Genomic DNA, 23,581 nt, shown 5'->3' on the forward strand with positions numbered 1-23,581 from the left:
CATGCTACTGAAGTGATACTTCTTCAAACACACAAACATACTGGGAAAGGGGTTAAGGAATTAGTTTAATGGTATTATTTGTACACTATGAATTTAAATTTTATACTATACATGCCGGAGTTGTCTGTAACGAACGTTGCATTGAAGCGCGCTCACGGCTCAAGCGATCCCCACTACGAACTCGACTGCGTGACCGAGTAGACGGGGGACATCCGTTGCATGATTTCGTTACATAGCAACTCGCATTAAACGAACTTACTCTACCGTGTGTAAAGAAGTTTCACAATAGGCGAGTTAGGTTAGTAGGACACTTTCTTAGGCATGAAGGTCTAGTCAGTCATATTAAAGGCAGAAACAGGATTTACAGGGAGTAAAAGTAGACCTAGATAAGACCATTGTTCGCAATAGTTAAGGATGTGGAATGTTGTAGTTTTAGGGAAATACGAAGATTAGCTCAGGATAGGAAGGAGTGGAGGTGCGTGTCCATCTAGTCTTAGGACTAACGACTTTATGATGATGAAAAATAAATAAAATAGATATTATTATGCTTATATGTACACTAGTGGCAAGTGGCAAGTTTCATTTCGAGACGTATAATGTGCAGTGGCATGTTGAGAACCGAACAATATTCTATCACATGCAATCACCAATGAGTGATATTATGTTTTGGAAAAGATGGCTTTTGGCCACTTTTATTAATTTAAATAATAACGTGATGTAAGCCCAATAAATGCAATTTAACGCTTTTCAAGGTTGTTACGCTTTGCTCAAACAAAATTGAGAGTTCGGATAGTTTAGGACAGTTGTTAGAAAAGTACAAGATATTGTTAGATAGACATGTTGAAGAAATGTGTTCTACACGCTCACCAAATGATACATTTTTGCTCGTCAACATAAAAGAAAAAAATACCAACATAGAAATGAGTAATTTTTATGTTTGATGAACGTTTTGCCTTACCTACATAACAAAATTTTTCTTTTCTTCGTTTCACATAAAATGTAATTGTATTTTTAAATGTCAGAAGTTGTAAATACTTGGGAGCCTTTAGCATGAAAATTTGTTTGGATTATTTCTTTTTAAATACAACGATCTCATAAAAATCCCAATTTAGAATCTCATAATATCATGTTGACAGAAGAAGATCAATAAATTGACGGAATAGGGTCGCTACAAAATGGAAAAAGATTCAAAATAAATGCCTAGCAAACGTTAAAAGTTATAAGTAACGTTACTTCTATACGCTGGCTTTTCCATTAAAAACTAATATTTCAATCGCAACTCCGTTGTAAATTGTAAACACCAGCCACTTAATTTTAATGGCTTTGTGAGAATAATATATATGTAGTATATAATGTATACTATACATTGTAGTTTTTATGGTCTTTTTCACTGCAGAGAAACAAAGATTAGTATCAAAAATGGCGCCAGAAAGGATAATTCAATGGGGAAGTAGGATAAATAAAGCAGCAAATTTCAGTCAACAGATTGTACATGAAAAATAATTATTGCTTTTTAAAGTGCGTGTGTCGATTCGTTTTTACTTTACGAAAATGTTAGAAATTGCATTACGTTATCAACAAATTCAATTCAGTTGTAATACAGAAAATACGACATAATAAGCTACACACTAAAATTAAAATTATTAACACTTCATACGTTGTGATAGTTACACTTCTTCTAAATATTAAATGCGAGGCTTCTCAATCTACAAGAACTATTAAAAATAACTACCATCGCCTAGGATGTATGCATGAAATCTTATAAATGGTTTTTTATGTATTCGGTTCAGTTACATTAATAAAAATTTGAAAATATCGAAATTGGTTGTATCGAAAAAAATTTATCCTGGATTTCTTCCAAACAAAGTTATTCAATAATCATCAAAGGACAAAATATTTTAACAAAAGTCCAAAAAGTAACCTTCTGAAGTTTTCATAAACACCTTTATTATTTTTATTCTCTAGAAGGCTAGGTACGGTTGAGAAAGTTGTTCTGATTTAAAATTGATAGAATACAGGTCTATAATAGTAATGGTTGCTTAAAACTATAATTCAGCAGTTCAGAATTTGTCCACAAAGATACAGAGGGGTAGTTATTGGAATAACGACTTCTAACGTAGATCGTGTTTCATTAAAACAGGCAAAAGGAGTAAATACACTGAAACTCGTTAAGAATATAAAACAAATTCATTTTCAGCCACAAACGAAAGAAGAGCACATGAAAGGGGAATCCCGACTGATCAGTGGGAGCGCCTGGTGAAGTGTACGCCAAATCTAAATTAATTATTGAAAAGAATCTCAAACAGATAATATTTTGACCCATTCTGCATAAATGTGTAGTTAAAGTACATTTTTAATTAAAATTACATTAAAAATTACAGTTGCACGATCCACCTAAAATTAAACATATTCTTAGGGGCCTAGGGATTAAATGTATCCTTGATTAATACCTTCATTTCTTCGAATATCGAATATAACCGAATGAAAAGAAATCCAAAATGTTTCTGGAATATTCGCACTTTCTTCTATTATCGTTAGTTTTTGTTAATGAAAGTAAAATTTTATAAATATCGATTCCGTTCCTTGAGTTCTAAGCCCCTTTTATATTACTTCCGCAATTTGTCACTCCGCTACAATACGGGTTACGATTTATGCTTTTAAAAAACGAAGATGGCAACAATTCCGTTAAGTAAAACGATTTATCACGTGAATGTAACTTCACGAAAGCATAAGGTGATTTTGAAAACTTACAAGAAGTGGGAAAATGACAAAGTTGCCTTACAACGCAGTCCAAACGAACAAGTTGAATGGTGAATACGATTTCCAATACAGAAGATCGGTAATGAATTATTGTTGCCTTATTACGACGTTGACGGAATAGAAATTCAATGAATTTCCGGAATTGCAGTTCCTCGTTGTTGTTTTATACGATATCTACCGAGCCAGGTACTGAATTCGAAATAATTAATTATTCTACGTGCCACAGTGCTGCTGCAGGTCAAATAATCAATTAAGCTTGGAATTTAATAAAGGGTAATTTATTGTGAGAAAAGATTTCCGAGTCCGTTTATCCCCTTTCATGATATTTATATTTATACGTTCATCATCATCCTAGAGACGCCAGTCAGACTGGTTGAACACGCACATCCTCTCTTTATTGTCTTGAACTAATCTTTGCATTACCTTACAACTAGAAAAAAAAAAACTTTTGGGTGTTTCATTCCGACCAGTCAGTAATGCTGGTGGGCGGGCAGTCCCTCCGGACTATGCCGGAAGGTAGGGCGGAAGGCCCTCTTCAGCCTGCTTTCAGGAATCGTGGGAATGGGTGGGTGGTGGTTCCGGTGAGAAAGATGAGATAAACGAAATTAAGACAGAAGAGAGTGAAAGGTTATCTGTGGAAAATTACTGCCTCAGCATTTGCCTAATTGATCTAAGGAATCCACAGAAAAACTTGGACCAAGGCAGACGGACCCGGAATCGAACCGGCGTCCTCCCGAATGCTAAGCAATGGTCTAGACCTCTAGGCCATGCCGCTCGGTCTTACAACTAGAGCATCCCATATCCTTAACTATTTGTGACTAGTAATCTAATCTAGGACTACTTGTAGCACCTGTTTCTGCTTTTAATATGTCTCTAACCGGCTTTTATTCATGCCTGAGATACAAAATTTTCTGATGGTAATACGTAATCTGAATCAGTTCTTCACAATCAGATCAAGGATGAAGGATTGGCATCATCATCACCATTGTAAGATCGTCAGTCCTAATTGTAGTTGGACACGCACCTCCACTTTTTCTTATCCTGACTTAATCTCCTCATTTCCCTAAACCTATAACATCCCACATCCACTTCTAATATGTCTCTAACTATCCCATAATGCCTGAGAAGGTGTCCTACCACCTTATCTCGCCTATTTCTTACTGACTACCAAAGCGCCCTCTGTTTTCCTATTGTTTCTAATAACTCCCTATTTCTAATCTTCTCTATTCACGATACCTTCATCATTCGCCTTAACACTTCATTTCGAACGTTTTTAAACCTTTCTTTTCCGCCGAGCCCACCGTTTACATTTTCCACCCGTTCAGCGCCGTGCTCCAGACATATACATTTAGGTGTCCTACCAATATTTCTCTTCTAGTTCTTATTGACTTCAATAGTTTTCTGTTCTCCTATTCTTTCTAATACTTCTTCATTTCTAACCTTCTCTATCCACGGTATTCTCATCGTTCGCCTATAACACCACATTTCAAAAGTTTCTAACTTTTTCTTTTCCGCCGCCAACCGACTATGTTTTCCCCCCTTTCCCATCGCCTTGCTCCAAACATACACCTTTACAACCTTTTTCGAATTTCTAAATTAACCGTTCGCGAGCATAGAAGTGACTTCTTTTTAATGAAGGCGAGTCGACCCTGCACTATCCTCTGCTTTATATCCCTACTACTCCTTCCGTCCTAACTTATCTGACCCCCTAGAAACCTAAAATAGACCATTTCTTCTTATTTTTCGTCTTAAATTTATTTATAAAAGGCATAATTTTTGTTTTTTTTTTGTAAAAAACTTTAGTGAATAAAAGAGAACTTCACTAAACAAAGTAATCATGTAGCAAAGTACTACGAAGTTCATTTTAATAAGATTCGAATTTTTCAACGACAATAACCTGACTGTAATTAAGTACCTATTCAGTTAAGAATTTCATCTAAGGTACTTGACGTTCTGCCAAGATTTTTGAAGCGAACTTTTACCTAACAATGTATGTTTTGCGGATGAGTTCTTGACTTTATGAAGTCGAATTTAAAAATTATTAACCGAGACTTGTTAACAATGTCAAATATCCAGAGGCTGCTCTGACTGCTGGAGAAACCTTATTTTTATCAAGTTGTTTACTACTTCCTCCGTTCAACTTCTATTAAATTTCTTTTTTTTTATTTCAAGAACAACTCTCAGTCCTTTTGTTATCTATAACAGATAGTATAATTTTTCTTAGAATTAACGATAAAAAGTGGAGTGAGTTTTCGGAATGAGGTTGGTTAAGCAACTTTATTAATAACCTGAAATGAAAATTTAGTTTATTCTGCCTGAATAGTTATTTCTCCTTGCAAATTGATCCACTATTAATAACCCTTAATACCCTTTTTGAAGTTATTTGTAAAATCCGGACCATATGTATATTCGGGCGTTTCCTACGTTTAGGCATATTTAGCCCACTAAACTAGAGATTGATTTCATTAGCGTACATTGAAGCTTATGACGTTACAAAAATCGAAAATAAATAAACCTTTTTAACGGCTTTGCCTTCCTAAAAATGCCAAGATTTTTTCGTTATACACGGCAAATAACAAAGCATATTAATTCATTAAATTGCTTAGGATTTGTTTGTTGCTGAAAATAATGATTAGTGACGAGTAAAACTGGTCTTAGTCTTGGTCTTGCACTCTTGGTTTTTGTTTTGTTGTTGTCACACCCTCGCCGGGAATCGAACCTGCGACCTTTGACTTTACGCGCCAATGCTTAGTGGTCAAAGTATTGGTGTGTAAAACTAAAGGTGAACTTTAACATTAATATTTCAATGTATTCATTTCTTGGAACAAAACATTTTTAGTAGTTGAAAATTTCAGTTTGCTCTACTACATTTTAACACTAAATATAAAAAAAGAAACTTTACCACTGTTTNACCTCTAGGCCATGCCGCTCGGTCTTACAACTAGAGCATCCCATATCCTTAACTATTTGTGACTAGTAATCTAATCTAGGACTACTTGTAGCACCTGTTTCTGCTTTTAATATGTCTCTAACCGGCTTTTATTCATGCCTGAGATACAAAATTTTCTGATGGTAATACGTAATCTGAATCAGTTCTTCACAATCAGATCAAGGATGAAGGATTGGCATCATCATCACCATTGTAAGATCGTCAGTCCTAATTGTAGTTGGACACGCACCTCCACTTTTTCTTATCCTGACTTAATCTCCTCATTTCCCTAAACCTATAACATCCCACATCCACTTCTAATATGTCTCTAACTATCCCATAATGCCTGAGAAGGTGTCCTACCACCTTATCTCGCCTATTTCTTACTGACTACCAAAGCGCCCTCTGTTTTCCTATTGTTTCTAATAACTCCCTATTTCTAATCTTCTCTATTCACGATACCTTCATCATTCGCCTTAACACTTCATTTCGAACGTTTTTAAACCTTTCTTTTCCGCCGAGCCCACCGTTTACATTTTCCACCCGTTCAGCGCCGTGCTCCAGACATATACATTTAGGTGTCCTACCAATATTTCTCTTCTAGTTCTTATTGACTTCAATAGTTTTCTGTTCTCCTATTCTTTCTAATACTTCTTCATTTCTAACCTTCTCTATCCACGGTATTCTCATCGTTCGCCTATAACACCACATTTCAAAAGTTTCTAACTTTTTCTTTTCCGCCGCCAACCGACTATGTTTTCCCCCCTTTCCCATCGCCTTGCTCCAAACATACACCTTTACAACCTTTTTCGAATTTCTAAATTAACCGTTCGCGAGCATAGAAGTGACTTCTTTTTAATGAAGGCGAGTCGACCCTGCACTATCCTCTGCTTTATATCCCTACTACTCCTTCCGTCCTAACTTATCTGACCCCCTAGAAACCTAAAATAGACCATTTCTTCTTATTTTTCGTCTTAAATTTATTTATAAAAGGCATAATTTTTGTTTTTTTTTTGTAAAAAACTTTAGTGAATAAAAGAGAACTTCACTAAACAAAGTAATCATGTAGCAAAGTACTACGAAGTTCATTTTAATAAGATTCGAATTTTTCAACGACAATAACCTGACTGTAATTAAGTACCTATTCAGTTAAGAATTTCATCTAAGGTACTTGACGTTCTGCCAAGATTTTTGAAGCGAACTTTTACCTAACAATGTATGTTTTGCGGATGAGTTCTTGACTTTATGAAGTCGAATTTAAAAATTATTAACCGAGACTTGTTAACAATGTCAAATATCCAGAGGCTGCTCTGACTGCTGGAGAAACCTTATTTTTATCAAGTTGTTTACTACTTCCTCCGTTCAACTTCTATTAAATTTCTTTTTTTTTATTTCAAGAACAACTCTCAGTCCTTTTGTTATCTATAACAGATAGTATAATTTTTCTTAGAATTAACGATAAAAAGTGGAGTGAGTTTTCGGAATGAGGTTGGTTAAGCAACTTTATTAATAACCTGAAATGAAAATTTAGTTTATTCTGCCTGAATAGTTATTTCTCCTTGCAAATTGATCCACTATTAATAACCCTTAATACCCTTTTTGAAGTTATTTGTAAAATCCGGACCATATGTATATTCGGGCGTTTCCTACGTTTAGGCATATTTAGCCCACTAAACTAGAGATTGATTTCATTAGCGTACATTGAAGCTTATGACGTTACAAAAATCGAAAATAAATAAACCTTTTTAACGGCTTTGCCTTCCTAAAAATGCCAAGATTTTTTCGTTATACACGGCAAATAACAAAGCATATTAATTCATTAAATTGCTTAGGATTTGTTTGTTGCTGAAAATAATGATTAGTGACGAGTAAAACTGGTCTTAGTCTTGGTCTTGCACTCTTGGTTTTTGTTTTGTTGTTGTCACACCCTCGCCGGGAATCGAACCTGCGACCTTTGACTTTACGCGCCAATGCTTAGTGGTCAAAGTATTGGTGTGTAAAACTAAAGGTGAACTTTAACATTAATATTTCAATGTATTCATTTCTTGGAACAAAACATTTTTAGTAGTTGAAAATTTCAGTTTGCTCTACTACATTTTAACACTAAATATAAAAAAAGAAACTTTACCACTGTTTTAAAAAAGGGATCTAAAAGAATGTCCTCGGAGTATGTGTTCTTTGTTCGTATGACTGGATAACGCATGGTTAAAATATAGAGATAAAGTAATTTTTTTCGATAAATTTATGAATTAGAGAAAGGGCCAATTTATGCTTTAGAAGAAGGGTAGGTCAGTTTTCTAGTTTTCTTACTCTCCCAACTAACTATAGACAATTTTTTCTTTAAAATGCATGACAAAAAATTCAGAATTTAAGTCAATTATTGTGTCGGTATAATTTGTGATTAAAAGAATTATTAAAAAAAACGTACGTATTAGATTAAATGAGCAAGACTTAACGCGTAGGGCTAAGACCAAAACCGAGACTATCTCAGTAAGACCAAGACTAGAAGTATTTGAGCAAGACCAAGGCCAAGACCAGTACCAAGACTAGGACAGTCTCGGTTTTGGTCTTGGTTTGCTTCTCACTAATAATGATTAAGAATAAAACGAGTTTGGCATGCAATAAAAGTCCTTTTCGCTGTTACCAACCAGACGTAAACACTGCTATAAGACGTCTTATAACTTTACGTCTATGGCCAACGTTATAACAGCCGTAATATCGGTAACGCTATATAACAGGCGTCCAATTGCGGCACCCTTATTCTAGAAAACCATAGTTTCAGAAGTCGGATATTTTATAGTAGTTTTCGGGAAACGCTTAGGATAGGAAGGAATGAACATGAACTAGTCTGATGTACTAATTCATAATATAAGAATTGGATTTATTAATGGGTATCATAAGCTTCATAAAATATGGACAAATTTTACGGATAAATGGTAGAGATCTTATATTTCTAAGCATGCGGACAGATAACTAAAGGTAGTTACAGAGGGTGAAAGTGACTAATTTTTTTTAATTACATTATCGATAAAGTGCTCAAGATTTTACGGAAATGCAGACCTCGGTTTCCTTAATTGAGTTCCCGAAGGGAGGACACGTAAACTTAAACAAAAAGAGTGGTGGATACAGATGAAGTAGACAAATATTTTTACAAAAAAACATGAAATACCTGCCTTAACTGACTCTCGTTGTTTCAGAAAAAGTATTAGACTAAAGATGTGTGGTTTCGAAAGGACATTCAAAAATGTGAAGTCATTTTATGTAATGGGAATACATATTTTTATCTTTCGGAATAAAAAGAACGGGATGCATAATAGTAAATAGCTTTGAAGCTGTTTTGCTCTTAATTTTCCGTATTCCGAATGAGATTCTTTTGGAAATAATTTTTGTCTACACAACCTCTGTCCGCCACCCCTTTTTTTCCAACTGACAGGTACGCCGTTCCAGAATTCAATTAGGTATATCGAGGTCAAATTTTCTGTAAATTTTTGAGCACTGTATCATAATTACATTTTACGGTAAAATTTTTCTATATTCCTACAGTTAACAAGGGAATGTAACATTTTTATTCGATTTAGGAGCAAACTAAAATTTCCTAGAAAAGCTTGAACACAACACTTGCATTTGTTAATGTTAATAAGTGAGCAGGTTGAAGACTAATGATTAAATGTGAATGTCAATTATTATTATTGATAATCGATACAATAAACAATTTGTTACAAACTAATAGTGAATTATCTAATCCTAAATGATACAGTTACTTATTTTAAAGAATCTCTAACAAATGTTATACTTGTTTAGGCGAAAGAAGTAGTTCTTTTATGTAAATAATAAACTTTTCTTACAAGCACATTATCACAACTTTAAAATTTTATTTTCTGTAGGTACCTATATAAGTATTACATACAATAGATCAAATTTTTAGCATTTACGTGTACTTGTTTTCAAAAATCTTTTATTAAATCAAATCAAAACATTTATTAATCCAATTTCCCACTAGAATGAAATAGAAGTAGACGATAGAGAAATGTATACCATTTATATACACCTACACTAGTAGATCAATAGGTAGTTAAATTTTTGTTATTAAAATACGTACCCCACCATATATTCTTTAAAACATTTAGTACGTATAACATTTCTTTACATATGTTATATATCGTAGTTCTTAAACTGTAATTTTAGCGAATTATAGGTACTATTAGCGCCCTGTTTATACGGGTAGGAAGCAACCATTTCTGCTTACAACTTTTTTGAGTACATAAATAGTTTCTGAAATTATTTATAACAATGTGACGTGTTATGGTTTTCAAAGGAACTCAAGAAAAATACTTATTTAATCAAAAATTTCCTTATAGTTATTACAATGTGCTTTAGCAAATTGCTGAAGATTTTACGGTTTTACAATACAGTTGAATCCTTTTCAGTGCATCAACTTAGCTAAGCTTCAAACTTAAGTGCATAATAAGAAAACTACCCTTGATCTTTAAGGATTACGCCCTTCGTTGCTAATGGATGATATACTATCGTAGTTGACGGAAACATGGTTCATTTTTTAAAAACAAAAAGGAAAGTTAGATAACCGTTACTTATTAATATCTGGGCATTTACAATTATTTTCAAACCTTAAAGAGTTCTGTACAGTAAAAGTTCCTTATTCACGGTTTCCTGATTCGCGGGTGAAAAAATTGCAACCCAGTTCCTGTATTCGCGGCTAAAAATTTCATTATTCGCGGATGCAATCGGTAAACAGAAAAAAAATGTCATTTATTAAGGGGATTGACCGCAATAGACCGCTCGTACCTAGTGTGAATTTTTCCGAAAATATGAGTTTCTATTCTAAACATTGTGATTTAACGTTGCGAGATAAATATCTGATTTTTGTATGGTAACAGACAAAGGTTCACACTAACTCGGCACGTTCTTAGTTTTCAATAATATGGTCTTTAATAGCTTTTACAGGTTCTTAAAGTTGATGCTTCTTGTAGGACACGTATTTTCAATAAAAATTAAGAAATTAAAAAATGGCCTTCGACAGGCTTTAGAACAAAGCTTTATCTATCTTACTACAAAATTTCAAACCTGTATTCCAAACATTAAACTCATGATATCTAGAACAGATAAGCATGTTTTTACTCTACGGCGCGTGCACTACTGAATTCCCTTAATGTATCGGCATATTTTGACTATGTACTGTTGATACGTGCCGAGGCAGCTTTTATAAAAGACGTAACCGGGTGGACTAATTTAAAAATTCAAAACAAGAAAAAATAAAATTAGAAAGAGGAGACTGTGGTAAATATTAACTAAAAATTAAAAGGAATACTCACCCCTAATTACCACAAATAATTTTATTTGAGCGGACACGTGTTTCGCCCATTTCATACGTGGGCATTATCTTAGTCTCGCCTAAAGCTGATTATAACGATTAATTTTAATTGCGAATTTATCAATACATTGATTTTATTTTGATACATATTGGTTTCATTTCGGAACTTTAGAACGTATCCCCTATGATTCCATACTAATTACCATTCCATATCCACGGTTTCTGTATTCGCGGCATATTTATGGAACGTATATCCCGCGAATAAAGAGCTTTTACTGTATTCAATTATGCCCAGTTGAAATTCTATACCGCGGATTCCTATTTTTTTTTATCATTTTAATCGTTTAACATCAAATTTTTATTTCTGATCTATCAACCTATTAGTAAATACAGTTTTTCATAAAATCATTTATTAGATACTTTTAAAAGTATCATCCAAAAGACACGAGAGAGCGCAGATCATTGGGAAGAAAAATACCTTTCTTTATTAAAGTAAGTAAATTAGAAACACCAATCTTGTGGCGATATCTAACTTTATTATCAGTGTATGTACTGTATAATAATAAAATAATTAACATAGTAATTTGGAAATAATAATACGTCCATGCAATCAACCAAAACTACTATTCTATTGGCCATGGCAATCATAAAAAAATAGTACATTGTGGATTTCTAATTGCACAATTTTTTTTTATAGAAACACCATTATGGCTATTGCTACAAATATCACCTATCAAGAACGAAAGGGATATTGTAGTGCTATTCCTTTTAACGTTTCGGGATATAACTGCACTAAAACAACCAATAGAGACGGACGACGCAAAAGGAGGTCAGTATTTTTTTTTCGGTCTTCGGTACATTACAGAATAAGTGTAGCTTTTCCAGCAATAGAATGTATTTACCGCAATCGCATTGTTACGTAGTTAAAGGTAGTTCGACTTTCAATTATGTATCAATTAGTATATTATTACTTTTTATTTTTAGATTTCTATTATCTATAACGTAAAGTAAACTGGCAATTTTATATTTTTACTTTAAATAATCAAATCATTGTCACAATTCTGTAATTTATATAAAAAAATCAACAGGTCAAAAGATTTTAGCAAGATGCATCAAGAAGGTGCCTCGGTACATTTCACATTAATAAAAAAAGGAAATGTATACGTTTAAGTGTATTGAACAGCGCTTAAAATTCATGGAATAAATTTCCATGTTTTTCACTCAAATTATTTAAAGTATCATGTTTAATGTTTGTTTTATAAAAATACATAAAAAATTCAACTTCTAAAAGCATCACCGTTAGTTTTAGTATCGTTGAAATGGAGAATTCGTATTATCATTAAATTGGCAATTATAATTTAACTATCATTTGACTTTAAAGTACACGGTGATTCATTTTTGATTTGATTTGTGGGCCTTTTCTTCCTAAAAAAGCAATTATGAATTTTATTAAAAAAAATTCCCATAGATACAAGCGATAATTTAAACTAAATAAAAAGTTCATATACTGGTCAGTATTCTGTAGAAACCGCCACACGTGAAACGCGATTTCAAATCTTTTGGATCTCGTCACCACGTCGTAGGCAGTTTCGACAGAACACAGACCAACCTGCTGCCTTTGAGAGCGTTTTATGAATAACTATAGTACTTACAGAAAGCGTAATAAGATACAGATGACGTTTACCACACTCTTTGTAGTAATTCCAAAAGAAATTAATACTTAAAACTAGACTTTTAGGCTAAAGTGGATAGTTTGTAGAAATAAAATTATTTTCACCGATGCATTTGGTCAAAACTGAAAAAAAAGTAACACAAAAGTCACTTTTTCGCTAGATTTTTTGGAATTTTTTACCGAAAAGTAGAAATTTTAGACTTTGATTAGCTCTTGGTCCATTGGTCGCAAATTACGTCAGTCATAGTAATTTAAGCATTTTAAAATTCATTATTCTGAAGGTTATTTCAGTTAGTGACTTGCCATGCATAGGCACCCACCTAAGGAAATTATAATCAGCATCCTGTGTTGTCATATTCAAAAGTTTATTTTTGTTATTTTGTAATACAGGGTGGCTTAACGAAAACGAAACATACCTAACATTCGGTGGGAAACTATCTTTAGAATGATGTAAAAGTACGTCAATTTTGTTTTGGGATATCTTTTAGCATGAATTTATATACAATTTTCTACGATTATCGCAATTTATATAGTTTTATTTTGCAGGATTATCAAAATTCGCAAAACTGGCACGTTCAGTGACGAGAAGTCGATCCGTCTTGGTGTCCCAGTTTTCATCCCATCTGCCCAATCTCAAGGATACCACAAAGCAATCTCATTTAGCTCAAGTCAGTATCCATATGAATATTTATACAAATATCGTAAATATTTCAGTATGTTTTGATAATTTTCCGTAATAATAAATACTGTTTTCTCGTAAATTAATTCTTAATTGATAATTACAAGTAACAGCTCTTTAAGAATTAAATTAATATTTTCTGTTAATTGTGAAATATTTCACGCATTTTTAAAATAAAGAAATATTAATTATGCTCTTCGTAAACCTATATGCGATATACTTACGTATTTTGCAACAAAACAAATATGACTAGTTTTGATTGTCCACCCGTTTCATGCAACATTCGGTTTTAAAAACGCAGAAAATCTTATTATTTGTTTTGTAACATTTTATGATTACTGCATCAGTAAAACTTCTAAATATTTTGCGGATAAAAATAAAAACTCGTCTAGCTTTCAGGAATAAGACACTTCTTGATATTAATAACATACTTGAGCGATATAGATCTCAACAAAAATTAATGATGTTACCTTTATTAAGGAAAAGATTCGATAAAAAACTCAACTGCAAATCGAAAATATAGAGATACAGGAATGCAGTTAAATACTTAATACGTTTTTGTGACACCAAATAAAAATTGAGAAGTAAGTTTTATGCAATAGGTTCCGTGATATAAACAGTCAAAAGTTGCGCAGGACATTTATCTTCAAAAAGATTTCTAGACAAAAAAGCTTTTAGATAATAGCTGCAATTTTTCTTTGTTATTGGTATTTTTATCACTGTTTTCACGGTTTCCTACTGAATATGTACAGGGTATAATCTTTTGAAGATAGTAATTACATCACATCTTATTTACCAAAAAGTTAATTATTAATATGTGCCTCCAATATTACGTAATTTCCTTCTTGTTCGAGGACCTCATGAGCTCAACGGGTTATCAGAACTTAATTTCTCTTTTTTTTCTGGCTTAATCGATCGCAACTTTTTCACTCGAGTTTTTAATTTACTTTCTCTACTATGTATCATCAACTTCAACTTAAGGTTTGATTTATAGTCCATCAAAAACTTTCACCTAATCTCCTTAGTTCAGGACCGCATTGTATATCTTGTAGGTGAGTTATAAAAATAAATTTTCGATTATCGGATAACCACAGAATCGAAGCTTTAGAGTAATGAGAGAAGTGAAAAAGAAAAATTACTGCGGCATACAAAAATTACTCCACTCTACGGTATCATTTGTGAAATAACAGCCTTCGCTTCTTTTGTATTTCGTTTTCGCTTTTGTTCTCGGTTTTCATGATACCGCAACCCTATTTCTAAAATCCACTAAGAGCAAGGAATCAAACTAAACGGCATGCCGTTGTAGTAATTTAACGATTTTTGCTGGATTCCTCGTAATTAGTTTGAATACTATACTCAGGGCGCTCCATTACAAAGCAAACAAAGCGAAAAAAATTAAAACGGTTCCTTTTTTCTAGATACCTAGATAAGTATGTATATGTACAATACATATATGTCTATATCCTTCGCAAACAGTTCGCAACGAGATAAAAAGCTTCAAATATCACCAATTCTTGCTTTCGTGCAGCGAAAAAGAAACCGTTTAAAAGGATAACAAATGTTTCGTCGAACAGTTTTAATGGCAGTAGAAACAGTTAAATTTTATTTTGGAAATTATAGTCTATTAAAACCACAGTAGGTATCTTCCAAAATTAATAACTATGCCTTCTTATAGTTATGAAAAAAGAACAAAAATGTTTCTTTTGTTTGAAACACGCCAAGTTGATTTAAAAAAGAATAATTACATGACATGGCGCTGTTAAGGGAAATTTTTCCTAGTGCCTACGTACAGGGTACGCAATCGATTTTTTAAAACGATATAATTATTATTGCCACAATATCTGATGATTGGATCGACACAAACCCTCGAAAAGACGAACGCGTCGTATAATAATATTTGGATATTGGATTATAATTCCGAGAAGGAACCTTCAGATGCTGCAAATGTTTTCCAATTTCACAATCAGATTTAAAAAATGATCCATACGAAATACACGATAACAATATTACATCGGTGACATGCAAATCCAATAACTGTCGTTAGCATTTCGCAGGGAAGTTCTAATTTTCCATCGCTAAAGGTTGTACTTTTTAAACTTTATAAAAATTACAAGCTTTTATCCGCGGCTTCCCTTGCGTTGATGTCCCAAATGCGTGTCAAAGTTCATCGAAAATACAATAATTTGATAAATGGTCCTCAGTAGGATCATCAGGATAAAATTAATGTTCTGATTTTCTAGATTAAACATACACTTTGCGTAAAATGACAGTAAATACTGTACTTTTTTATGGTTCAGATGTAGGGTTCAATTGCCTGCTTTTTCCTTTAAATCTTAATCGGGAAATTTAAATATTAGCAATATTTTATCCAAATCTTCATAAAAGTGCATTCGTATGCAGGTAATTTAGGTGTAAGTTTAGTGTATCGATCCTTAGCAGGAAAATTAGCGACGGTAACACCCCTTCACCCATTCCTCTGTCAGAGTGGAGATTGTGTTTATTTATGAGCTGACACAATTGAAGAAGTAACAATTCGTAATCAAAATCGTCAAGTTCAGCATTTTTTAATCGTAAATATCAGCGTAAGGGTTTTTTAATATATGTACACACATTTTGTAGCAGTAACTATATATAATGTAAATAAATATTACTAAGTGCAGTTACCCGTGTTCTTCCTCATAGAAGTAGATTATTTGCAGTTAAACTCCGATCATAAAATTTGTGTGCTTCTTCATAGGAGAAAGAAGTGACGCGGCAGCGCAAACAAATAAAAGCATTTATCGAGATGAAAAGAAATTTATCTATCCCTCGGGAACAGCACCCTATGTTCTTTTCTGTACCTTAGACAATGTATGTCAAAAATTTCATCATAAAAAAACAAACTTACATTCGCATTTATCATATTAGCTAGGATTAAATTTTAAAATTAAAGAGTAGAAAACTACATTTTGGAACGAAGCTGCTTATCGTAGATTACGGCGCCAAGGAGTTCACCAACAAAAATCAGTGTTTCCATATGAATTTATTTAGATTCCCTAGTTTTTTTACCGAAATTTCCATATATTTTCCCGGATATTCTTATACCGAAAAAAGAATAGTTAAACAAAAAAAAATCATTTTACTCAAAAAGGAAGACCTTTTTTTCATTCGTTACTTACAATTATTAAAATATAAATTTTCAAAATGGAAGTAACCTTTAAATAACAGGAAACCATTTGGCAAAAATATTAAATTACACGATTAGTTAAATAAAAATCCTTTTTCCTCTATGCTGGTTTTAAATGCCCCAGGTAGGTACCTATAGGGAAATTTTTTAGGTTAGGCAATGTTGGTCAAAAATTGGCCATCTTTTATATAAGGTCCCAGACTTGGCTTAGTTTATTCGGTTTTCGTTTTGATCTTGCTGAACTCTCAGTCTTGGTCTTCGTTCTGCGTATTAAGTCTTAGTCTTGTCCGAAAAGAAATAAGTTTGTCTCTATATGTAAACCATGTGATATTCAGACATAAGAACAAAGAGCACTTGCTTCGAGGACATTCGTGTTCATTCAAGCAGTAGTAAAGTTTCTTTTTTTATAGATATATTTAATGTTAAAATCTAATAAAACAAACTGAAAATTTCTAATTTACTAAAAATGTTTTGTTCCAACAAACAAAAGCATACATTAAAGTTGCTTTAAATAGTTTAACTCATAAATCTAATAGTAATAATGTTTCATTTAGTCTTGCGTATTTGGTCTTATTATTCCGTCTTGGTTTTAGTCTCGGTCTTCCTAGTATAAAGACAGTCTTGGTTCTAGTCTTAATCTAACGGAAATGCAAGACCAAAAACCAGTCTTATTCATTACTACAAGAAAACGACAATGTTAATTCTATAATCGCTATGGTGCCACTTCTGTATTTTTTTACTTTAATGTAACAATCGTTGCACTATGAAATCTTAGGTAATTTTTCAAAAGTAAAATATTAAAATTTTAATGTAAATGTAAATGTAAAGTGTAGTAAAGTAATGGAATGTGTCTAACTTTTAAATGCAACCACAAAGCTTTTGTTATAGGTACTTCAAAAACGTATAGCACATACCTAAGTCTAATTTCGACATTTTGCGCTTTTTCCGTAGTAATTAGAAATAACTGGCAAGCTGAAAGTGAACAAAACTGTAAACAGAACGGCAATTTGATCCAAAAGGTTTAACGAATACGGAAATTGACAAAATTGATGATAACAGAACAAAGTTTCGTAGAAACGTCCACCGCCTCGACATCTGAATAAAATTGCTTCTGTTTTTAATTAATACACCAAGGTTTAATTAAATTTCACCGTTAGCGGGATATTTAACAAATTTTTACAGAAATTGAGATCTCATGTTTCTGTAAAATATACTTTCTCCGTTGAAATTGGTAAAAAGGTTTCTATTCAGATACCTTCAACTACTTATTTTATTTTTATAATATCAACCTAGTATTTGTTATCTTTTCTATAATTCATTACACAATATTATCCGTTTAACGTATCTTTTACCCTTTTATGCAGGATAAACAATAAATCTGCTTAACTTCCACTATTTAATTTTAAATTCTTGATAATTGAAGGTAAAAGATATGAGATACCGCAAATGATATTTTCAAGTATTTTGTAATTAAATACGCAAAAGCAGTTAAGCTGAACTAACATTTATCTATCCGAGCAGCATGACCTAATGGTCCAGATTACAGTTTAGCATTCTGGAGTTTGATTTCGGGCACGCCTGCCTAGATCCAAGTCATTCTGTGGTTAAATAACGTTTTACATCTTTCTGTGTTCAATTCGTTTGTCTCACCTATCTCTTCCTAGGTATTATCCGTTAATTCTTACGATTCCTAAAGGAAATCTGAAGAGGGCCTTATGCCGTACTCTCCAGCTTTGCACCAGAGTGACTGAGGGTCGGAAGGATTGGCGGTCCACTGGTATTAAGGTGGTAGGAATGAAACATGTAAAAGTTGTTTTCTATTTAGCTATTTTATGAGGGATTGTCATGAAGGCAGAAACAATTCCTTGGTGAACGTAAAGAGTAAAAGCTATGTTACACGACGCGAGGAGTGACAATCTTCGCGCAGCGCGTGTGACTTTGTTCAATCCATTATTTACCGTAGAGATTGCCAATCTACGCTCCCTGTAACGGGGTCGGCACGGCCTGGAGCGTGAAAGAACATTCTGGTGCGTTCTTTCCCGAGCATCGTCGGTAAACGTAGAAAGAAACGCCCCAGTGGTTATCAAATCTGGTCGGAAAATATTTACACAAGCTCAAATAACTTATTCCATTTCCATACACATACCTGCAGTAAGTACTGTAAAATCATGTCGTCCATGTAGAAAGTATAAATAATATATAACATACTTGATAACCTTTTGCGATATATATGGTCCTCAGTAGGATCATCAGGATAAAATTAATGTTCTGATTTTCTAGATTAAACATACACTTTGCGTAAAATGACAGTAAATACTGTACTTTTTTATGGTTCAGATGTAGGGTTCAATTGCCTGCTTTTTCCTTTAAATCTTAATCGGGAAATTTAANATTTATTGACGGTGCTCGAGAAGGATGATCAAGACCTAACCGCGTGGATCGGCAAGGTATTTCGTGCACCCGCTCCCGTCGTATAAAGAAGCCAAAAAAGACAGTAGGACATGCGTCTTCCGTCCATGCTGCGTCCAACTCCTTACAGTAGCGTGGTTTGGCAATCCACGCTCCTTGTTCCATGGGTTTTAAGGTTCTGTTAGAGGGAGCGTAGATTGCCAATCCACGTTCCGTATAACTGGTTCGGCGCGACTTAGAGTGGTTTTTTTTTTTGGCTTCTTTTCCCGACAGAAGCGGACGCGTGGAATGCCGATCCACGCTCCACGCGCCGTGTAAAAACAGTTCGCGAGGAGTGGCAATATACGATGGTATTCCATACACCCGCTACCGTTGTATAAGGAAGCTAAAGAAGCCTCTACGACACGCCTGTTCGCTCCATGCCGCGCCGAAGGTTAAGGTTAAGGTCGGCTTAGAGCGGATAGCCGCGTTTCTTTTGCTTCTTTTCAAGGTGGTAGCGGACGAGTGCAATGCCGATCCATGCTCCACGCGCCGTTTAAATGCTATATTCGCGATGACCTGCAATATATGATGCTAGTCCACGCACCTGCTGCCGTCGTACAAAGGACCTAAAGAAGCCTCTATGACGCGCTTGTCTGCCCCATGCCGCGTCAAACTCATTACACGGGACGTGGTTTAGCAATCCACGCGTCTTGTTACATGGTTTTAAAAGTTGTTTTACAGGGAGCGCGGTTTGACAATCCACGCGCTATGTAACTGGTTAAGGTCGGCTTAGAGCGGATAGTCGCGTTCGTTTTGCTTCTTTTCAGGGTGGTAGTGGACGCGTGGAATGCCGATCCATGCTCCACGCGCCGTTTAAATGCTATATTCGCGAAGACCTGCAATATATGATGCTAGTCCACGCACCTGCTGCCGTCGTACAAAGGACCTAAAGAAGCCTCTATGACGCGCTTGTCTGTCGCATGCCGCGTCAAACTCATTACACGGGACGTGGTTTAGCAATCCACGCGTCTTGTTACATGGTTTTAAAAGTTTTTTTACAGGGAGCGTGGATTAACAATCCACGTTCTGTGTAACTGATTAAGGTCGACTTAGAGCGGACAGGCGCGTTTTTACGGCGGCAGCGGACGAGTGAAATGCGAGAAGCGACAATCCTCGCGCTGTGTAACAGAGGCTTTATTCCTACCCGACCGCAGAACCGAATTGATGTGCAACCGTGGTATCAGTAGAAGATTAGATCTCTTTTATTTAGAGTTTCCATGAAACATGCCTCTGGCTTCTATTGACGAAGGCTCTGAAACTTTCTTTAACTATTCAAAGCGCTCTTCTTTAAAAGGCCGTTCTAACTAAATTCTCCAGCGGGTTTCGCCGTTGATAGCTACTCTCTCGTGGGTGGGTTATGTACACTGTACATACATATAAGGAAATATGGTGAGCATTACGAATGCAAATTTGCTTGAACCAGCAAGCGAATTTATTATTAAATAAACAGGTACCGACTGGGATAGACGACAGTTACGAGTCAAGCTTAATGCACGTATTACTCTGTAAGCCTGTTTTGGAGGAATATACATATGTTTTGTAATTTTTAGTAGTAAGAAACGAGTATTTCTTTTGGCCTTTTTCTAAATTTTCTTTTCAACTGTTAATAAGATGTTGCGAAAATATTACGCATTTAGTGTTCTTTCGCCCGCTAATTGATGTTTAATATTGAATAGTACAACATGGGAAAAAGCAACGACATAATTGTTTGATTTATTTATTTATAAAGGACAATGAAAACGACGGCACAATCCGCACCACCCCACCATTTATAATCAATAATTACGATTTAAATGAGTTTATATCTTGTCAATCGAATGCGATAAATTCAAATCGGAGACAAAATTCAATCAACGAACTGACATGATTTGGCCCAGTTAAAAGTGAAGATTTGCTCCATTTAAGAAGCTGAACTTCAAAAGTTTTACGGGCGGCTGAATTTTATGAGCAAAACAAAATTAAAAAGGTTTCTTGACATCGATTTCTTTCTTCTTTTATGATGGTTTTTGTATATTTGCTCTTTTCAACTGATTTCAAAAATTGGGGAGGTTCTCAATTCGACTTTATTTCTTTGCCAATTGTGAATCGATTTTAATTATTCTTTCTTTTATCGAATAGGTTATATCTCAAGGGTGCTCCCATTTACATTTAAAGAATGTATTCCATCTTCTAGAGCATTGAAGTTGATTTTTAAGCACCAGGATATTTAAATTACTTAGGTATTTAAAAACGTTTGCAATAATGTAGTAAAGCTGGCATTTTAAATATTAATTTAACAGAAATTTTAGATACTTATAAATTGAAAAATGTGTCACAAAAACGAATTAAGTTTTAAGTAAATTTAATTTAATCTATTGTAATTACCAGACAAGCATCATGATTTCGATCTTATTTGACCTAATCAGCTTGCCATTGGCAATGCCATTAATTCACCGACTAAACCGAAAATGCTCTATAAATATAGTCAATTATTTAGTTATTTAAATGCTCAACGGAAGACAATTACTTCTGAAAGTACTGTTCTCGATAGTAATGAACAAAATTGGTTTTCGCAAGGCCAAAATCCAAGACTAAGACCGAACGAACAAGGCTACGATTAAAACCAAGACCAAATACGCTACTCTAAACGAAAAATTATTACTTCCGCTGGACCGATAATGAATTTAAATACTGACTAGTTAATTTGCTGCTAACGTATATATACATATCCTTTTATGTATGTAGTGAATTTGATATGTTACGATTCCGCCCCGCAGTTAACGGGAACACCAGGCAAAATCTTAATGATGATACTAATCCGTCACGAACTTTTATAGTATAATCTTATCAGCGCGTCGCTGAACACAGACCAACTTTTACCTGCTGTCTTAACATCGTGTTTTAGAAAATACCAGAAATGGCGCGGTAAACGCCATCTGTAGTACGATGCTACATTTTAGGATTACGTATGCTCCAACAAGGTCCATTTAAATATATGGATATCTACTTGCTGAAACGAATCCCGGTGTAGCTAACCTCAACGTGATAGGCACGTTATGTAATGGAATAAAATATAAAATATTTAAATGGACCTTGTTGGAGCCTACGTAATCCTAAAATGTAGCATCGTACTACAGATGGCGTTTACCGCGTCATTTGTAGTATTTTCCCAACTTTTATAGTGTTTTTCTTTTCCATGTATTGCATTTCGGGGGTAGCCACAATTTTGCCTAAAATTGCTACAACTTAAGTTCCCGTTTCGGGGTTTGTTATATTACAATTTTATGTACTGCAGCTGATACATGAATATTATACTAGAATTGAATTGTTTGTCATTTTTTGGTCTTTAAATGTTATTGGTCAGAAGAACCACATTTGCGTTCCTAATGTTGAGAAAAAAGAGACCGATCTATGTATTCAAAGAACAAAAATTACGGACCGAGAATAGATAACGTTAATTTCTCAAATATGCTTACCGTCAAGAACTAGAGGACTCGAAGGATTAGATTTCGTGAGCTAGGTTTCAGAACTTTTATGTGTAAAAAATTCATTGTACAGACAGAAAACTGTTACCAAAGGGTCGAGATGAAATTTGTATTCCTAGAACCTCACTTGACGATGGGCGAACAGAACGGAATACTAAAAATTTTGTATCAGCAAAGTTCTCTGCTCTAAGTCTGAATAAAGTGTCAAAGAAGGTTTTGATGAGGTTTTACAACATCTAAACACGGCAAGATGGTTAAAATTTTATATAAATAATAAAATACAATTAAGATGGCAATTATTAACTGATTAGCAAGACTAATGACGATGGGTCCGAGATATAAATTTCATTTAGTCGAATTTATTGGGAAGAAGCTTGGCGACCGAATCGGGAACTTTTTCTGTTAATGCAGAATAGGGCATCACTTACTACAGTTAATAATTGTGAAGATACTACTTCGTCCCAATTGTATTGTTACATACTATCCATAAATCCAAATTTAAACCACTGGTACAAAGTTGGTACATCTAAATTATTTATTTAAAATTGCAAGCAACACCTAAGTACATACCTACTGTGTTAGTAGGTTATTTAACGACAATTTAAATAGCGGAATTAATAATATTCGGAGAGTAGAGAATTGAATTCGAGATCACGTAGATGCAGGGTGGTGAGGCAGTCTAATTGTGATAGCTCCCTGTTCTTTATTTATCTAATAAAGTATTGTTACTGTATTTTTAGGTTAGTAATTAACTTACAGTCAAATTGTTGACTAGTCATTCTAAATTGTATAATCCGTTATCAATGTTGGGTTAAAGAAATTATGTCCCATTTCTAAATATATAAAATTCGTCAGGGTATAACATGGTGGAGATGTCATATCTCAAAATAAAATACAAATTCGCTTCTTTATGGCAATATAGTGAACTATCGGTAGATGTGGTGCAGACGCCATGTCTCCATAAAATAACATTTTCGCAGTTGTGCCAACTTCTTGTTTTGAAGGACATGCTTATGATTATAAGTGAGTATTGTCATGGTCATGGTTATGGTCATGTCGATCCAGTAGTTGAGTGTTTAATGTATATCGCAATCTCTACTATTGAACATAAAACGATATGTACCTATATTT

The 23,581-nt window shown here is 34.0% G+C and overlaps 1 protein-coding gene and 1 long non-coding RNA gene across 6 annotated transcripts in view; one reads left to right on the plus strand and one right to left on the minus strand.

Annotated features, from left to right (window-relative positions):
• Positions 1 to 23,581, plus strand: part of LOC108739154 (potassium voltage-gated channel protein eag) — a 105,962-nt gene that overhangs the window by 58,622 nt on the left and 23,759 nt on the right. For all 5 annotated transcript variants that reach the window (XM_025975431.1, XM_025975432.1, XM_025975433.1 and 2 more), the window contains 2 exons: positions 11,716 to 11,847; positions 13,237 to 13,358. In XM_025975431.1, coding sequence (XP_025831216.1) covers positions 11,716 to 11,847; positions 13,237 to 13,358 — 254 coding nt within the window. The remainder of the gene's footprint in view (positions 1 to 11,715; positions 11,848 to 13,236; positions 13,359 to 23,581) is intronic.
• Positions 1 to 23,581, minus strand: part of LOC112904700 — a 164,232-nt gene that overhangs the window by 57,649 nt on the left and 83,002 nt on the right. The window lies entirely within an intron of this gene.

This window comes from Agrilus planipennis, unplaced genomic scaffold (genome assembly GCF_000699045.2).
Source record: "Agrilus planipennis isolate EAB-ADULT unplaced genomic scaffold, Apla_2.0 scaffold214, whole genome shotgun sequence".
NCBI lineage: Eukaryota > Metazoa > Arthropoda > Insecta > Coleoptera > Buprestidae > Agrilus > Agrilus planipennis.